The 15,160-nt window shown below is 32.9% G+C and overlaps 3 protein-coding genes across 4 annotated transcripts; 1 reads left to right on the top strand and 2 right to left on the bottom strand.

The window, feature by feature from the left end:
- Positions 1-727: 727 nt before the first annotated feature.
- LOC123890864 (histone H2AX) lies at positions 728-1,525 on the bottom strand. Its single transcript, XM_045940581.1, has 2 exons — positions 1,254-1,525; positions 728-1,096 (listed from the first exon to the last, which is right to left on the bottom strand). Exons 1-2 carry the CDS (start codon positions 1,449-1,451, stop codon positions 875-877), a joined length of 420 nt encoding a protein of 139 aa, XP_045796537.1. The 5' UTR covers positions 1,452-1,525; the 3' UTR covers positions 728-874.
- Positions 1,526-4,625: 3,100 nt separating this feature from the next.
- On the bottom strand, positions 4,626-8,372 carry LOC123889014 (receptor-like cytosolic serine/threonine-protein kinase RBK2). The gene is made up of 9 exons (XM_045938186.1): positions 8,142-8,372; positions 7,649-7,740; positions 7,226-7,531; positions 6,744-6,995; positions 6,322-6,479; positions 5,320-5,399; positions 5,071-5,206; positions 4,837-4,986; positions 4,626-4,706 (listed from the first exon to the last, which is right to left on the bottom strand). The coding sequence occupies exons 1-9, from the start codon at positions 8,177-8,179 to the stop codon at positions 4,626-4,628; spliced, it is 1,293 nt and encodes a 430-aa protein (XP_045794142.1). The 5' UTR covers positions 8,180-8,372.
- Positions 8,373-10,317: 1,945 nt separating this feature from the next.
- On the top strand, positions 10,318-15,098 carry LOC123890865 (sugar transporter ERD6-like 5). 2 transcript variants are annotated; one of them, XM_045940582.1, is made up of 20 exons: positions 10,351-10,531; positions 10,620-10,803; positions 10,882-10,944; positions 11,046-11,135; positions 11,223-11,282; positions 12,135-12,200; positions 12,295-12,360; positions 12,502-12,577; positions 12,661-12,725; positions 12,833-12,925; positions 13,033-13,113; positions 13,198-13,282; positions 13,400-13,443; positions 13,556-13,618; positions 13,701-13,760; positions 13,847-13,900; positions 14,184-14,243; positions 14,340-14,454; positions 14,564-14,704; positions 14,768-15,098. In XM_045940582.1, the coding sequence occupies exons 1-19, from the start codon at positions 10,458-10,460 to the stop codon at positions 14,692-14,694; spliced, it is 1,530 nt and encodes a 509-aa protein (XP_045796538.1). In that variant the 5' UTR covers positions 10,351-10,457; the 3' UTR covers positions 14,695-14,704; positions 14,768-15,098. The 2 variants fall into 2 exon arrangements, with proteins under 2 accessions (XP_045796539.1, XP_045796538.1); XM_045940583.1 differs by having other exon boundaries at positions 10,318-10,531; positions 14,564-15,098.
- Positions 15,099-15,160: the final 62 nt, after the last annotated feature.

Below are 15,160 nucleotides of genomic sequence, written 5' to 3' on the forward strand. Positions count from 1 at the left end.
CTATGCATATGAAAAAATATTTGTTGAAAATAATAATCTCTTGAATAGAATTCAATTACGTCAAAATATTAGTGTTTACCATTATCCCCAAATGATAGCTTAACTTCATTAGAAAGTGCAATAGGGTTTTTTAACAACAAAGTTACATTGTTGGTGATGTTTGTATTAAGGGTGAAAATTGCGTATTTCAAGCTTCACGTAGTACTTAGAAGTTAACCTTAAATAGTCAAACTTGAAAGTTAAAAAACAATCACTTTGTTGTAAAAAATTGTGATTATTTTAAATAGCTTTTATACAACAAAGTGATTATTTTTTCTTATAACTACTCCAAAAACAAGTTGTTCACAAACCATAAAAGTTGAATTTTACAAGTTGTTCACATAGATCCACAGTTTAATCATATTGGTCTCTAGCAGTGAGTATCAATTTATCAAATAAGTTGAATTTTACTTTAGATGGAGCAAATGAGCCAAAAAAAATGAAGAGGTGTGTAATACATTCATCAATTAAGGTGTAATACAGCAAATCATAAAAAAGACTTATTATGTGTTTATGACTCAACTCATAGCCCCATATGTCAATTAGATTTGTTCAATCATGCTAGAATTTCACATCTTATAGACTAATCTAAATGAAGGTTGGACAATGGACTAATCAATATCACAAGAACAGACCAATGAAACAGGCCAAATAGATGGGTTTCGTAAAATTGAGAATAAAATCAACCTTATCACACATGATATATTAAAACAAACAAATCCATTGGTAAAACTTTATCCTTTCAATAATAAAAGTAATCAACTAGAAATTAAACATTTATGTTACAACTGCAGTAAAATAAACTAAGATCTATTCGGAACAGAACTCATAAACCCTAAAATTCTTGAGAAGCAGATCCTATATCTCCTTTTCCCTTTCCAGTCTTCTTAGGGAGCAGAGTCTGATGAATATTAGGCAAAACACCACCATTAGCAATGGTTACTGCTCCCAAAAGCTTGCTAAGTTCTTCATCGTTCCTCACTGCAAGCTGAATGTGTCTTGGAACAATACGATTCTTCTTGTTATCCCTAGCAGCGTTACCAGCCAATTCCAAAACCTAAACCACACAAAAAGTAGATAATTGAGTTTCAATTGTTCCGATTTTCAAATACATCAAAAAATAACCCTAAAATTCAAAATCAATTAGATCTAATTCGACCTAAAACCCTAAATTGAACCAAAATGAAAGGAAAATTGGAAAAAAGAAAACAAACCTCAGCAGCGAGATACTCAAGGACGGCGGAGAGATAGACCGGAGCACCGGCACCGACACGTTCGGCGTATTTACCAGCCTTGAGGAATCTTGCGATTCTTCCGACGGGAAATTGAAGACCGGCTTTAGATGATCTAGAAACTGATTTGGCAGCCTTTGGCTTGCCTCTTCCGCCCTTGGTAGTACCGGTGGAACTCATTTTCCGATCGGAGAAGAAGAAATTGAATTTCAAAGAGCGAAGATTATGAAAAGATTGAGAAGAAGGAGTGAGTGAGTATTGTTAGGTTTCTCGGTGGAATGTTATTATATAGGAACACAGGCTCTGTGCTGATTGGCTGAAAGGGTGAGGCACAGATTGCCAGCGTGGCATTCCCACTCATATTCGCGGTTAATTTTTGAGAAATAAAAATTAAGTTTGAAGTATGCGTCAAAAAAAAAATTAAGTTTGAAGTAGTAGGTGTGACGCGCCAAATGATTTGCATTTCACGGCTGCTATTTTATTTTTAATAAAAACTTTTTTTTTTTTATTCAAAAACAACGATATTCATTCCATGTAACAAAAAAAAAAAAAACGATATTCATTCTTTCATTCAAATTTATAGATCGAAATTATTACAAATTAAATTTTGCTAAAAACTAATAAGAATAAATCTGAAAACATGTTCACTGCATTCGAGTTAATAGCATAAAACGGTCTAATGTCTAAGACAAAACCTACAATTGAGATGAGAAACTTCAAATGTCCGAAATAATCATGTATTTAAATTTGCAACGTTGGGAAAACACCGTACTAAGATGGGGAATCAAAACAAAGACTCCGCACTAAGACGTGATTAAAACAACACTAGATAAAAAGTCACAAAAGAGAAAACTCGAATAAAACCCAAGAAATATGTAGATATTAGTTATTTAAATAAAAAAAATAAAAAATAATGTAATTTCTGCTCTATTTTAATTTGTTGTGTAATATACACTACTAGAATTTCGGTATTTTCCCGCGGTAAAAAATTTTGTAGCTATTCCCAAGGATTTACCTACGGTTTTGGTCAATAAACATGCAAATTTTCAGTTTTCAGCAAAGAATAACTGTAAATTTTCAGTTTTCAGCAAAGAATAACTGTAAATTTTCAGTTTTCAGCAAAATTCGCAGGTATTCCAAAGAATTTTCCTGCGGTTTTCGTCACTAAGAAGATTTTTCTGCAGGTCTGAAGCTTTCAGGAAAATTCGCAAGTATTCCTGAGGATTTTCCTACGGATTTTGGTTTTGTTTTCTTCTTAAAAATTAAAAATTTAAATTCTAATATCTGAAACATTAAAATAAATATAAAAAATTAATTTTTTTTAAAAAAATCACGAACAAAAAATCACACTCCAACAAAAAAACGCTAAAATCACTCGTCACTCATGTTACAAAAAATAGCCCAATAGTTTCACTTATATTAGCACAATAGTTTCACTTATATTTTAACAATATTATATAACAATTTTTTTAAAATATTTTATATAATTTTTTTAACGTAATATAATGAAAAATTTAAATATCAAATAAAAGTCAATGACATGTGCGAATGCACCGATCTTTAAACTAATTAAATCAATTAAGTTATATGTAGCTTGTTATTTGTGTGAACGAACTTGATGACCTCCTGTAGGCTTGCTTCAGACCTGATCCGAGACTTTAATTGGTGCCACAATATGCTTAATACGGATCCTACACCTCCTCATGTGCTTACCTGGAAGAAACCTTCTACAAATTGGTTGAAGTGTAATGCTGATGGAGCTATTTTCATGACATAAGGGAAATTTGGTATCAGTATATGTTTTTGTGATAGTTTGGGTTCCTTGAATGTGAAGCTGCCGCAATGAAGCATGCTCTCGCGCTCGCTTTGTCCAATGACTTTGAGAGAGTTATCTTCGAAAGTGGCTGTCAACAGGTTGTGAATGCTTTGTGTAATGACTATTTGTATGCGAACGAGCTTTGCACTTTGCTCTCAACTTGTAGTTCCCTTCTCAATTCCAGTGCTAATTACAACATAGCTTATGTTAGGAGGCAAGCCAATAGAGTCGCTCACAATCTTGCTAGAGCGTCTTTATTTCAGTGTAGCTCCGGTGTTCCTCATTATTGAATGAAATGCAATGAGTTCATTTTGCTTTAAAAAAAATTGTGTGAACCAATGTTTTTTTTATTTAGGTTAAGCAAGTGTTACTCTAAAATTTGGTAACAATTAGAAGGCGATTTTGATCCAAGTCCAGTCCACACCAGTTCACTTTGTTTCTGCAGACCGAAAACTCATATATATCCATCTGCGCTGCCGCATTGCCCTTGCTTGCATCAGAAACAAATAACATAACATGGCGGAGGAGATTAATCATGGTCCTGACTTAAAACATTTTATTCCTGTTGTTTCCTCTTGTGACCGCGAATACTTTACCCCCATCGACGAAATCTAGCATGTATTCCTTATATTTTATGTTTTTTATTTTATTTTAGTCACTTATATTATTCATTCAAACCCTATATATCTAGTGATCTTAAAACTATTCATTCATTCATTCATATTTGCTTGCAGCTCTATGATCTCCCTACACATCCAGACACCACCGACGAAACCAAGAACAAGGTATTCAAGAGTACTCCTCAGGTAATTAGGAATTCAACAATCTTTTAATAAAATATGTTTGTTTTAAAATCTATAGATAGATTGTATGGTCTAAGCTAGGCAGTGATTGTATACTTTGTTTGCAATTTCTGGTTTATGTAAATTTAAGAGCCAATCATTGTAGGAGGAAGCTTCCTCCACAAATATGTCTGCAAAGTTGGATCATATGAGAAGCTTGTTGCAAGAGTCAAAGGAAGAGTTGGCTGAGTGTAGAATGATGTTGATGAGCTATGCTAGAAGAGTTGCTTTGTTAGAAGAGGAGAAAATCACCCTCACTCTGCAATTGGAAGCATTGAGCAGGAGCAGTGGATTAGAGAAACAAGAGGAAATTGTTTTAGACGTTTGAAAGACATCTTTATGAATGTTAGTGTGTGTTCGGATGGAGGAATGTTTTGAGGGTATATTGTTGTGTGCTTAACTAAGTTAGTATAATTTGTGCTAGACTGTGTGGATGAGAGTGTCTCAACACAATTTGTTTCAATATGTTTTATATTGACCTTGTTTCTTATTAATGAATACACTCTTGTTTCCTATCAAAAAGAAATATACCCATGGATTTGGTTGGGTGCAAAAGCTAAAAATATCAAATTATTATAAACAAAATTAAAGGACTTCATAGCTAATATTGTTTAATATTTCACAGGCAACTTGCTTATGTTCTTTCTATTGAGATTGATAAGTTAGTTTGTTGATTTGTAATATTGGGTTCTATCATCACTTCTCTGAGAATGTTCTTTGGAGGGATTGTCTCTGATATTCTTTTGCACATTCATCACCTTTTAGCAGTATTGAAACCTGCACCAAACAGTGTACATGTGAGTATGTGTGACCAATCATTTTTTTTTGTCCGGTAGTCTAGTTTATCCGTAATAGCTAACTAATTGCATTGGTTCAAAATCAAATTGATTGTATTCTGTATACTTGCCTGACTCATACGGGGGCGTAAGATAGGAGAGTTCTCAACACAAAGAGATGCAGTCAAAACAATACGATCCATTTGTTCTTGGTCATAATCACCTCCAAGAGAAGGATCAACAAGGTCCTTGATGTTATTAGCATCAAGCAAAGGCTTTGCCTACAAAACAAGAAAATTACAATGTGTTGATCAGGCCTCCAATGCATGATATATACTATTTAGGAAAATGATTAACTTAATTACCCATAACACAAGACTTTGGTGCAAATGATCCAAAACTCTACGCCCGGTTATAATCTCCAAAAGCAGGACACCGAAGGAGTAAACATCGGTTTTCTCGTCTACTATGCCATGCAGCAAATATTCAGGTGCAAAATACCTATCAGACAAGTAGCAACAGGGGTGTAAGTAGTATAAATCATGAAAATGTCACCATTACCAAACTACTATAGTTTTAGTACTTTGCATATACTATAATATATGTTTGCGTACCCGAATGTGCCTTCAGATTTCTGTACATTATGGTGGCTACATTGTTCTGGTAACCACTTTGCAAGCCCAAAATCACAAATCTGAAGAAATTCTCAAAGAGTGGTGAATTAAGTGAAATGTTATAGGCGATTCAAACATAAATTGTCTAGCAGGAAGCTGTTATTTAGAGAATTCTACAAGATTTTTTCGAGCAATATTGTTCACATGGCTCTTGTATTTTTCCAAAAGAAACAAATACATTTAAAAGATTTTTTTTTTGCAAAGAGTTAGTCTTACGTAGTATATCAGGCGTTTGTCATGCGTTTTTATTCGTATTAAGAATCATTGTCGTTTCTATTTTGAGAAACAGAAATGTTACCTGTCACTTTAAAGTGATTCGCGACAATATCACAAACACGTAATTGAGAATCTGACACAATAATACAAATATTCACTTACCATGTTTTTGGTCAAGAAATAATTTGATTGATTACCTATAATTCGTGAGCTTTTCGTGAAGAAACATTTCGTGGTAAATAGATTATAGAACCAAAGAATGATCCTCAATGGTCAACACTCCATGATATTGACCAAAACTCCATTTGAATTGATGTTGATTAGCAATGCTATTCTTTTCGAAGAAGAATCTGTCAATGGAATGCAAGAACGTAAACGTGGCATATTTTCCTTTCTTTTTATCAAATATTAATTAAATTTAAAATATGAAACAGTTTTTGGCGAAATACACCATCGTGCTGTTTTAACGAAAATCCAACGATCAATATTTCTCTGTGATTTTGATCCCGTAATTTCAAACCTTAAGATAATATATAATTATACTAGCTAGTAGATTCGCTTTTTAAGAGAGCATGGTCCTATAAACGTGGGACATGAAGAGACACGAAGAAGTAGTAGTAAACTTCATTGCATGAAAATACATCCATGAAGCCTTTTCAGATGCCAATACAGAATGTACTACTATATTTCAATGATTCTCTATAATGACAATTAATTGATAAATACCTGAGGCTCAAAATTCTCTGTCAGCAGAATATTCTCTGCTTTAATATCTCTATGAATGATTCGCCTTTGACAATACTCATGAAGATAGAGGAGGCCGTCGGCTATCCCCACCATAATTTTATACCTTTTACTCCAATCTAATTCGTTTTTGTTCGAACCTAAATGTATATGTCAAGAAAAAGTAAGTATAGTAATTAGACAAGTGCATTTAAACAGCGAGTCAAGTTTTCACACAAGATAGTATTGTCAATCGCAGATCACAGAAAGTAACGGTTCATTTAAATTCCACAACACGACAATGCTATAGCGTCACCAAAGCCTCTATTTGCAAACACTTTGTACAATATAGTGTATCGCAGAACAATAACTATTTGTTCAAATTCTGTTATGGTATAGCACTATATTTGAAAATAAATTCTCACCATGAAGAAGAGAGTCTAAACTTCCCAATGGAGATAGTTGAAAGACAAGGTGCATTTCTCCTTCTACACCGCATCCAATAAGCTTGGCAGTGTTAGGATGGTCTAGATGAGCAATAATGCCAAGCTCAGATAGAAAGTTTGACGTTCTCTCATCCAAAGTCCCTTTATTCAGTCGCTTAACCGCTATCAGCTGTCCATCTAGAAGGCGACCCTTGTAAACCTCCGCGAATCCCCCTCTCCCAATCAAATTTTCTACCAACAACCAAATCAGTAATAATATATATGGAAACTAATCTTAAAAAGTAATTTAATATTTGAAAATAATCTTATAATTGCAGTTGCAGTTGCAATTACAGTTACGCTGCCAACCTTCCTATACGTTGCAGTAAAATACGGACAAAGGCGGCCACACACAGATGACAAATAATATCAATGAGTATATTACTATTTAACCGAAAAGAGAAGCCATTGGCATTACACACCTTTGCTAAAATTGTTGGTTGCAATTCTGAGGTCAGAGAGAGTGAAATTCACCAAAGAAGATCTGAAGTTGTATAAATCAGATAGAGTAGGATTTTCTCTGAAGCTTAAGCTTTTAGACTTTGTTGAGTTTGGTATAGGCACACAAAAAGAAGGGAGGGAGGATGTGTGATTAATTGATCTTTTCTTCCATGTCTTAAAAGCCTTGTCCAATTGAAATCTCGCCCTTAAGTTTGAACAACCGGTTACCAATTCGGATTGTTTATCAGCATCAAAGTCAGTAATGCAATCTTGTGTATGGTTCAAGTCTACAAGTACAAATAAAAATGAAAACAATGATGCTATTTAGTACCACTTATTCAATTTTGGTGACAACGAAGATTATTGAAATGAAAATTGTAAGCATAGGAACAGAGTAAAAGAACCTTGAGTAGAAGCAGATTTGTTTTTATGATTAAAAAAAGCATCTTTCATTGAGATCTTCTTTAATCTGTTAGCCGGGCTTGTTTTAGGGTCCCTGCATAAGTTCAAATATTCAATTGATTAATTGATTATAAGTAGCAAACATAAGAAATTAAAAAGTACTATTGACAACCCTAAAAAACCGGCTTGTAAGGTGATAATTTCCCCCACACCGGCTCTCACATCATCTTCAAATTTTGGGTCCCAGCTCAATCCCACAAAACCGACTTGTAAGGTGAGGATTGTCGCCACTTATGAACATATTTTTAGACCATCTCTCATCTAATCTGAGACTCTTAACAATGATCAAATTTCAGCAAGAAGAGTACTTTTTATTGATTAGGACATGATCTTACATAGAAAAGGCATCCCCAACGAACATATGACAATTTGGGTAAGTAAGTAGAAAAAAGAATAGCAATAGCGTAAGGAAGAAGTTAAAAGCAATTAGCTTACCATAGACAATAATCTTTGTGGTGATCGTGATTAGCCATTGCAAGAGGATGGATATAGTAGCTAGAAGGCTAAATGAACATTCTAGACAGTATGTGTTGTTGTTGTAACTAAAATTGAGGTGTGACAGAAAATTAATTCAGAAACTACCGTTCATGTTTGGATTAATTAATTCAGAAACTACTTGCTCAATTTACATGCAAGCCACTTCAGATGGTAGTAGGTATCATCATGGATGGGAGCGGAGCGTTTCCGTCCGAGAGACAAAAGTAGTAGCTAGAGACAAAGCTCACAAGTTTATTTATTTATTTATTTATTTTTCAAAGTAAAGTTTACCTTTATTCTCCGTATTTTAATTTAAGAGTTTAATTGTTGTACACTGTCGATGTAAAAATTCTTGTATGCATGAGAGTTTATTTTACATGATGTGTCGGTGTATTATTTTACATAAGATTTTTTTTTGTTTTAGTAAAATTATTAATTTAAACAAGTTTGTTATTGCTACGAGTGTCCCGGATACTCTTTAAGCCATATGAAATTGTCTGAAATCAATCCATTGAAAATTGAAATGGTTAACATTTTAAATAAATAATTTTTTAAATAAAATGCTAAAAGAGTGCCACAGGACACTCGTTATCATTTTCCTAAAAAGTTTTGAAAAATATAGTAAGTAATTAAACTCATAAATAATAACACATTATTATATTTATAAAACTTTAACAATAATAATTTTTTTTACGAATACAGTAATAAAAAAGATAAAATATGTTTTCATTTCTTATTTTTATAGGGAATTTTGGTTTTTTCCTTTAAAATAATAAAATCACTCGTTTTAAGTCACTAATATAAATAGAAAAGGTAAAAAAAATGCATATTATAGAAAGAAAAAAAAAAAATGCAGAGAATCTTCACATGTGAAGACTGGAGAGATTCATATCATACTAGAACTTTGACCCATGCGGTGCATGGCCGCATGGGTCTAATTGGGTGTAATATGTAATAATAAAAAATAAAATATAAAAATTCTAAGAGCATTTTCAATAAGAGTAGTATGAGAAATTTCATGGACTAATTATTCTATATTTATTTATGTGCTTATTTTATATTTTATATATTTTTTAAATAATTTTGGAACCCATCGTTTTGTTTACTTATTAAAAAAAAATTACTGATAACTAAAGGTTAAAAAATTGATGATAATTAAAGGTTAAAAAAAAAATTAAAGACATAATCAAGAACATAAACTTAAGTAGACATCCATAAATAAATAAAAATTGTGATTAATTCCGCCGTTCAAATTTATTGAAAACAGGGTTAACATATTAGGATTCCTAAATTCTTTCATAATTGAAGCACATGTTTTAGCGGTTGAAAGGTTTTATTGTAAGTAAGGGATGCAAGTTCAATGACAAATCTGTATTTTGTTAATAAAAAGCTGCAATAAAAAGAAAGAGAAAATGAGAGGGGAAAAAATTTGGTTTAGGGTTAGCTTATGTTAGCAAGCTTATAATATATGAGATTATCGGTTTTTAATTGTTTAAATTGTGCAATGAAAATTGATGGTGCTTAATTGTCGTATGAAATCTTTCCTATGAAAGTTGATGGAGCTTAACACTTTGTGGACATAGTTTAAATCACAATTGGTCTGCTAGTGCATATTGTATCAATTGATCATCGGTTAATATTAAATATGCAATGTTAAAATCAAAATAATGAATGTGATTAGTGACATGACTATGGTTGTGTTTGGTTGTATTGCAAAAAAATTGATTTAGCAAAATTGAGTTTGATAATAACTTTCCAAATTACACGTGATAATAACTTTCTAAATCTCACATGATAATTATTCTCTAAATTTATGATCCGGTAGAAAAAAAATCATTGATCAGGAAAGACATAAAAATATTTCGTGATGAATAATATAGTCAACAATAATTTTGATATGATATACTTTTAAAATTGATGGTGCTTATCAATTATTGCACATAATTTTAATCACAATTGGTATACTTGTCATAGTGGTTGAAAATATTGCTTTGCACTAAAGGGTTGCCGGTTCGAATCCTATTCAAGACAAAATTATATTATTTTTTAATAAAAATTGCAAGATAAAATGGAGGGAAAACAGAGAAAATAAATTAGAGTTTAGAGTTTGCTTGTGTATACAAGCTTATAATATATGAAAATTTAACAGGGATAAAACGTGCACGCACGCCGCACAGCGACAAATACTACTACGTCACGGTGCGGAAAAAGCCCCCCGATTAGTAGATATCTATCCATCCACCACGGCCGGTCAGCGCAGCCGCTGAGCTGGACATGCAAATGTCTTCTTCTGTTCAAAGCAACAATATCCAAATTCCCACTTGCAATTTTGGTCAACAACGCCATTGGTAATTAACTATATAACTATTTCTCTCATAAGTCATAACTGCATAACTCCTCTATTTTTCAACTCTCTCTAATCTGAATCATGGACAGCAAAAGCACCGAATCTTCAACTCCTCTATTATTCAGAAGGAACGTTGAATCACAACGGCATGATTCTGATGATGATGAAGGAAACAAACAGAAGCAGAACGCATCTTCTTCTTATTTACCACCACCTACTCTCATACTTAGCACCTTTGTTGCTGTTTTCGGTTCTTACGTTTTTGGCACTGCTGTAAGTTTTTCATCATTTTCTTAAAAAAGTTTATAAAATCTATTAAATTGTCTGAATCACAACTGATTTTGTTTTCAGATCGGCTATTCTTCCCCTACTCAATCTAGAATCATGATTGACCTCAATCTCGGTGTTTCTCAGGTTTCAATTTCAACTAACTAACTAACTTTCGTGTAATATTCATTGTTAATTTTAGCTTATCAATGATTGATTGATGAGTCAAACTCTTTGTGCTTATGTAGTTTTCAATTTTCGGTTCAATATTGACTATTGGAGCTATGATTGGTGCCATTGTCAGTGGTACAATAGCAGATTATGTTGGTCGTCGTCTTGTAAGTTTTGCTTTTTTAAACTTATCGAATGTTGTTAGTCGTATTCGGCCTTAATTAATTTTGGTTATTTTGTGTAATGCTGAACAGGCCATGGGATTCTCACAGCTATTCTGCATTTTGGGATGGCTTGCCATTACGTCCGCAAAGGTTTGCCATTCATTTCTTCCACTTCATTCACAAATTTCATTGTTTTCTGTTATGACTTAACATAAAGAAAGTCCAACCTAAAAAGACCATCAATAGGTGCGAGAGACTCATAGCTTAAGTATCACATTATGTGAGATTTATGACATTTTATTTATGTTGATTGTGTACTTATTAATTGAACATGTCTAATATAACTTATATTAATTCCAAGGAAAGGATTTATTTATTTTAACTATTGAAAATTTGAAGTATAAGCCATTATATTAACTAGGGGAAATTGCACTTAGCACCCCTAAGATATGCTATACACACACACATACACACACACACACTTATTTGTTGAAGAAATTGCACTCCCCTCCCTCAAGTATGTCGAAATGACACCCTTCTACTCAGTGTAATTGAGGGGACATCAATGTCATTGACAAAATAGAAGGACTATATGTATCATTTAGACATTATCATCCCCCTCGATTAACAACGAAGCTTATTTGGCTGACAAAGAAAACTATTTATTCTTATAACAAGAGGTGATATACTTTTGAAGTGACTCATTGTGATGGAGAGAAGATAAAATGTTAGCTAGGAATGATGCATTTCTGGAAATAATGAAAATAGTTCTTTTGCCATTTCATTGTTTCCAAAAATGCAAGACAATTGTTCACTTCAAAAGTCAATATTCTTGTTAACAAGTAAGACTAACACAAATTTTAGGAAATAAAATAGAAAATGTTTTCGCAAAGTAAATGGGCTCTAAGATTCTATAAGTCAAATGTCCTCATTTCCACGGGGTTTCCCCAAGTTCAGTTGTTGATATCTAAACCTTTGGTGTGCTTGTTTCTTTGTTTGAAGGATGCTTTGTGGCTATACATTGGAAGACTATTGGTAGGATGTGGGATTGGTCTGCTATCTTATGTGGTAATTTTTCTGACGCGTTATTTGTTAAAATTGCAATTAAAATGATATTCATTCACCATAGGAATACAATTAAACACTTCCCTTTGCATAATAGGTACCAGTTTATATAGCAGAAATAACACCCAAGAATCTTAGAGGTGGATTCACCGCAGTTCATCAGGTGAAGCAACATTGCATATAATGATATAATATCAATTCACTTTTTTCTTTTTGTTTTTCACTTTGTATTTTGCATACGTCATCGCATCACGTATAGTCTTAGAGACGTATTTCAAATCTCTATTTGGTATTATTTGTACAGTTAATGATCTGCTGTGGGATGTCATTAACCTATCTCATTGGAGCATTTGTGAACTGGCGGATTTTGGCTGTAATAGGTAACATTCTTTTTTTTCGGTGTTCTTTTCACAAAACAAAGTGTGTGATGTTACTCTCAGAATCCTTTTTGTCTTTATCTCAGGAATTGTTCCATGTCTTGTACAACTTCTGAGTCTTCCCTTTATCCCTGATTCTCCTAGATGGCTGGTGAGTTGTTCATGAGTTGATTGTTTGGGAACTGAAGTTTTTTCATCATTTTTTGTGTGTGTTGGAGTCAAGACATGTCACCGAGTGATACTTGCGATCTTTTGCAGGCAAAGGTCGGTCGCTTGAAAGAGAGTGATTCTTCTTTACAGCGTCTTAGGGGGAAGAATGCCGACATTTATAAAGAGGCCAATGAAATCAGAGTATATAATTACTTTTTTTCTTCATTAGAATGCTACTCTTGTGTTGCAAAAGGAAGAAACCAAATGTATTAGTATATCATCTTATGAAATTGTACTTTTATTTGTAGGATTATACAGAAGAACTTCAGCAGCAAACAGAGGCTAGCATTATTGGCTTATTTCAATTGCAATATTTGAAGTCACTTACAGTGAGCTTTCTAAATTAGTCTTATTCATGCAGCATATCTTCAATATATTTGCAGACTCTTATGATATTAAGTTACTTTGGTTAGGTAGGACTCGGCTTGATGATACTACAACAGTTTGGAGGGATTAATGGCATTGTTTTCTATGCAAATTCTATATTTATCTCTGCTGGTATGTGTAGGTTCTTTTGTATGCTAATGCTACTTTTACTACTATATGACAAATGTGAGAATATTAGATTTATGATGACATGATTCACACAACTGTGAAATTTCTTATCTATGACAGGGTTCTCGGAGAGTATTGGAACTATAGCCATGGTTGCTGTTAAGGTTATTAATTCTCTTCACACACAATTTCATAATTTATGTTGGCTTAATTCTGTATAAGGTGATAAATGCACCCTTAATTATCTTCACACAATTTCATCATTTGTGTATATAGATTCCAATGACAACTTTAGGAGTATTTTTGATGGATAGATCTGGAAGACGACCACTTTTACTGGTAATATAAGTTTGAGCTTTTATCACTTCATACTTTGCTGCGTTTTGTAAATTCTGAATCCGAAATTTTGACTCTTAAACAGTTGTCTGCAGTGGGAACTTGCATAGGATGCTTCCTCGCAGCCCTATCATTCTTCTTGCAGGTTCTTTTCATACCAGAATATATGCTCTAATAAATGTTTTCCATGTATGGATTATTACTAAGATCGGTTATACTTTTCTTATGCAGGACATACATAAATGGAAGGAAGTCAGTCCTATTCTGGCGCTTGTTGGTGTACTGGTAATGCTTATGCAATCATCCCCGCATATGTCGAATCTTGGACTATTGTGTGAAATCTCATAAATTTAAGCTCTAAATGATGGAGTAAATTGTTACTCTTTTTTATGAGCCATTAAAAATCTCAAGTCAATTGCATAATACTACTGGCATTTCTAGTATATCTAATGAAATTCTTCAAATCTTTCACTGGCCTTGTATTTCCCTACATGGGCTATAATTGCGTTAAGACTTGAATCTGTTGGTAAATAAATGTAATTCTCTTTTAAATTTTGTTAATGGCCAGGTCTACGTTGGATCTTACTCGTTAGGCATGGGAGCAATTCCATGGGTTATAATGTCTGAGGTAGCTTAATCTTAATATGTCTGAACTCATGAATATAAAAATCCAAGCATAATAAATCCTCAGAATGATGATGAATGGTTATGTTTTATTTTTCAGATATTTCCTATTAACGTGAAGGGTTCTGCTGGAAGCTTAGTAACCTTGGTTAACTGGTTGTGCTCTTGGATTATATCATATGCTTTTAATTTCCTCATGACTTGGAGTTCAACAGGTATGTTTGCTTTTAATATTCATATCCATCGTCTCCTGAATGATTTTTTATTTTATTATATAGTACATATATAAGAAATAAAATTGATTATTATGTTATGTTCGGCCAGGAACTTTCATTGGATTCGCTGTTACATGTGGCTTCACTATTCTATTCGTAGCAAAACTAGTTCCTGAGACCAAGGGGCGTACACTAGAAGAAATTCAAGCTTCGTTGAATTCAAATTCAACAAAGAGATGAATTCCATGTACAAAAAACCCAGTAAGAAGTTTTCAAAAATGGCAGATTATAAAGGTTTCATGAAACATCGTAGCCATAAAAAGATGGAAAAAGCAGGAAAATTGCATTTGGGAAGTCTCAGTAATTATTGTATTGTAATAGTCTGTTATTTACACTTTTGTTTTTGTTGACAGAACGTGATTTACACATCCTTAGAAATAGGTGTTTATACCATAACATCTTCAGTTGTTTTTCAGGAATTTTATTTGGGGGACCGGATTGTTAAGACAATACTAGTATTACATGTAGATTTGGATCTTTGATACTGTACTCAACTAGTTCTTACCTTGTGTACCTTATTTTGGATTTTTGTTGTATTATTTTTCATTTCAATAACTTTATTGAAGAAGTATAGGACAAAATAATATCAAGTCTCCTCTCATCTAATTTTTTTTCCTCCACAAATTTTGATAGCATGTGCAAAATA

This window comes from Trifolium pratense, linkage group LG6 (genome assembly GCF_020283565.1).
Source record: "Trifolium pratense cultivar HEN17-A07 linkage group LG6, ARS_RC_1.1, whole genome shotgun sequence".
Classification (NCBI taxonomy): domain Eukaryota; kingdom Viridiplantae; phylum Streptophyta; class Magnoliopsida; order Fabales; family Fabaceae; genus Trifolium; species Trifolium pratense.

Excerpts from the sequence above, each read along its gene's own strand:
- LOC123890865 (XM_045940583.1), top strand. The coding sequence starts at position 10,458 with ATGCAAATGTCTTCTTCTGTTCAAAGCAACAATATCCAAATTCCCACT. Across the intron at positions 10,532-10,619 it reads TTTGGTCAACAACGCCATTG|CAAAAGCACCGAATCTTCAA; the intron begins GTAATTAACTAT and ends AATCATGGACAG. Across the intron at positions 13,114-13,197 it reads AATATTTGAAGTCACTTACA|GTAGGACTCGGCTTGATGAT; the intron begins GTGAGCTTTCTA and ends TACTTTGGTTAG.
- LOC123890864 (XM_045940581.1), bottom strand. The coding sequence starts at position 1,451 with ATGAGTTCCACCGGTACTACCAAGGGCGGAAGAGGCAAGCCAAAGGCT. Across the intron at positions 1,097-1,253 it reads TTGAGTATCTCGCTGCTGAG|GTTTTGGAATTGGCTGGTAA; the intron begins GTTTGTTTTCTT and ends TGTGTGGTTTAG.
- LOC123889014 (XM_045938186.1), bottom strand. The coding sequence starts at position 8,179 with ATGGCTAATCACGATCACCACAAAGATTATTGTCTATG. Across the intron at positions 7,532-7,648 it reads CAAATCTGCTTCTACTCAAG|ACTTGAACCATACACAAGAT; the intron begins GTTCTTTTACTC and ends TTGTACTTGTAG. Across the intron at positions 5,207-5,319 it reads AAATCTGAAGGCACATTCGG|GTATTTTGCACCTGAATATT; the intron begins GTACGCAAACAT and ends CTTGTCTGATAG.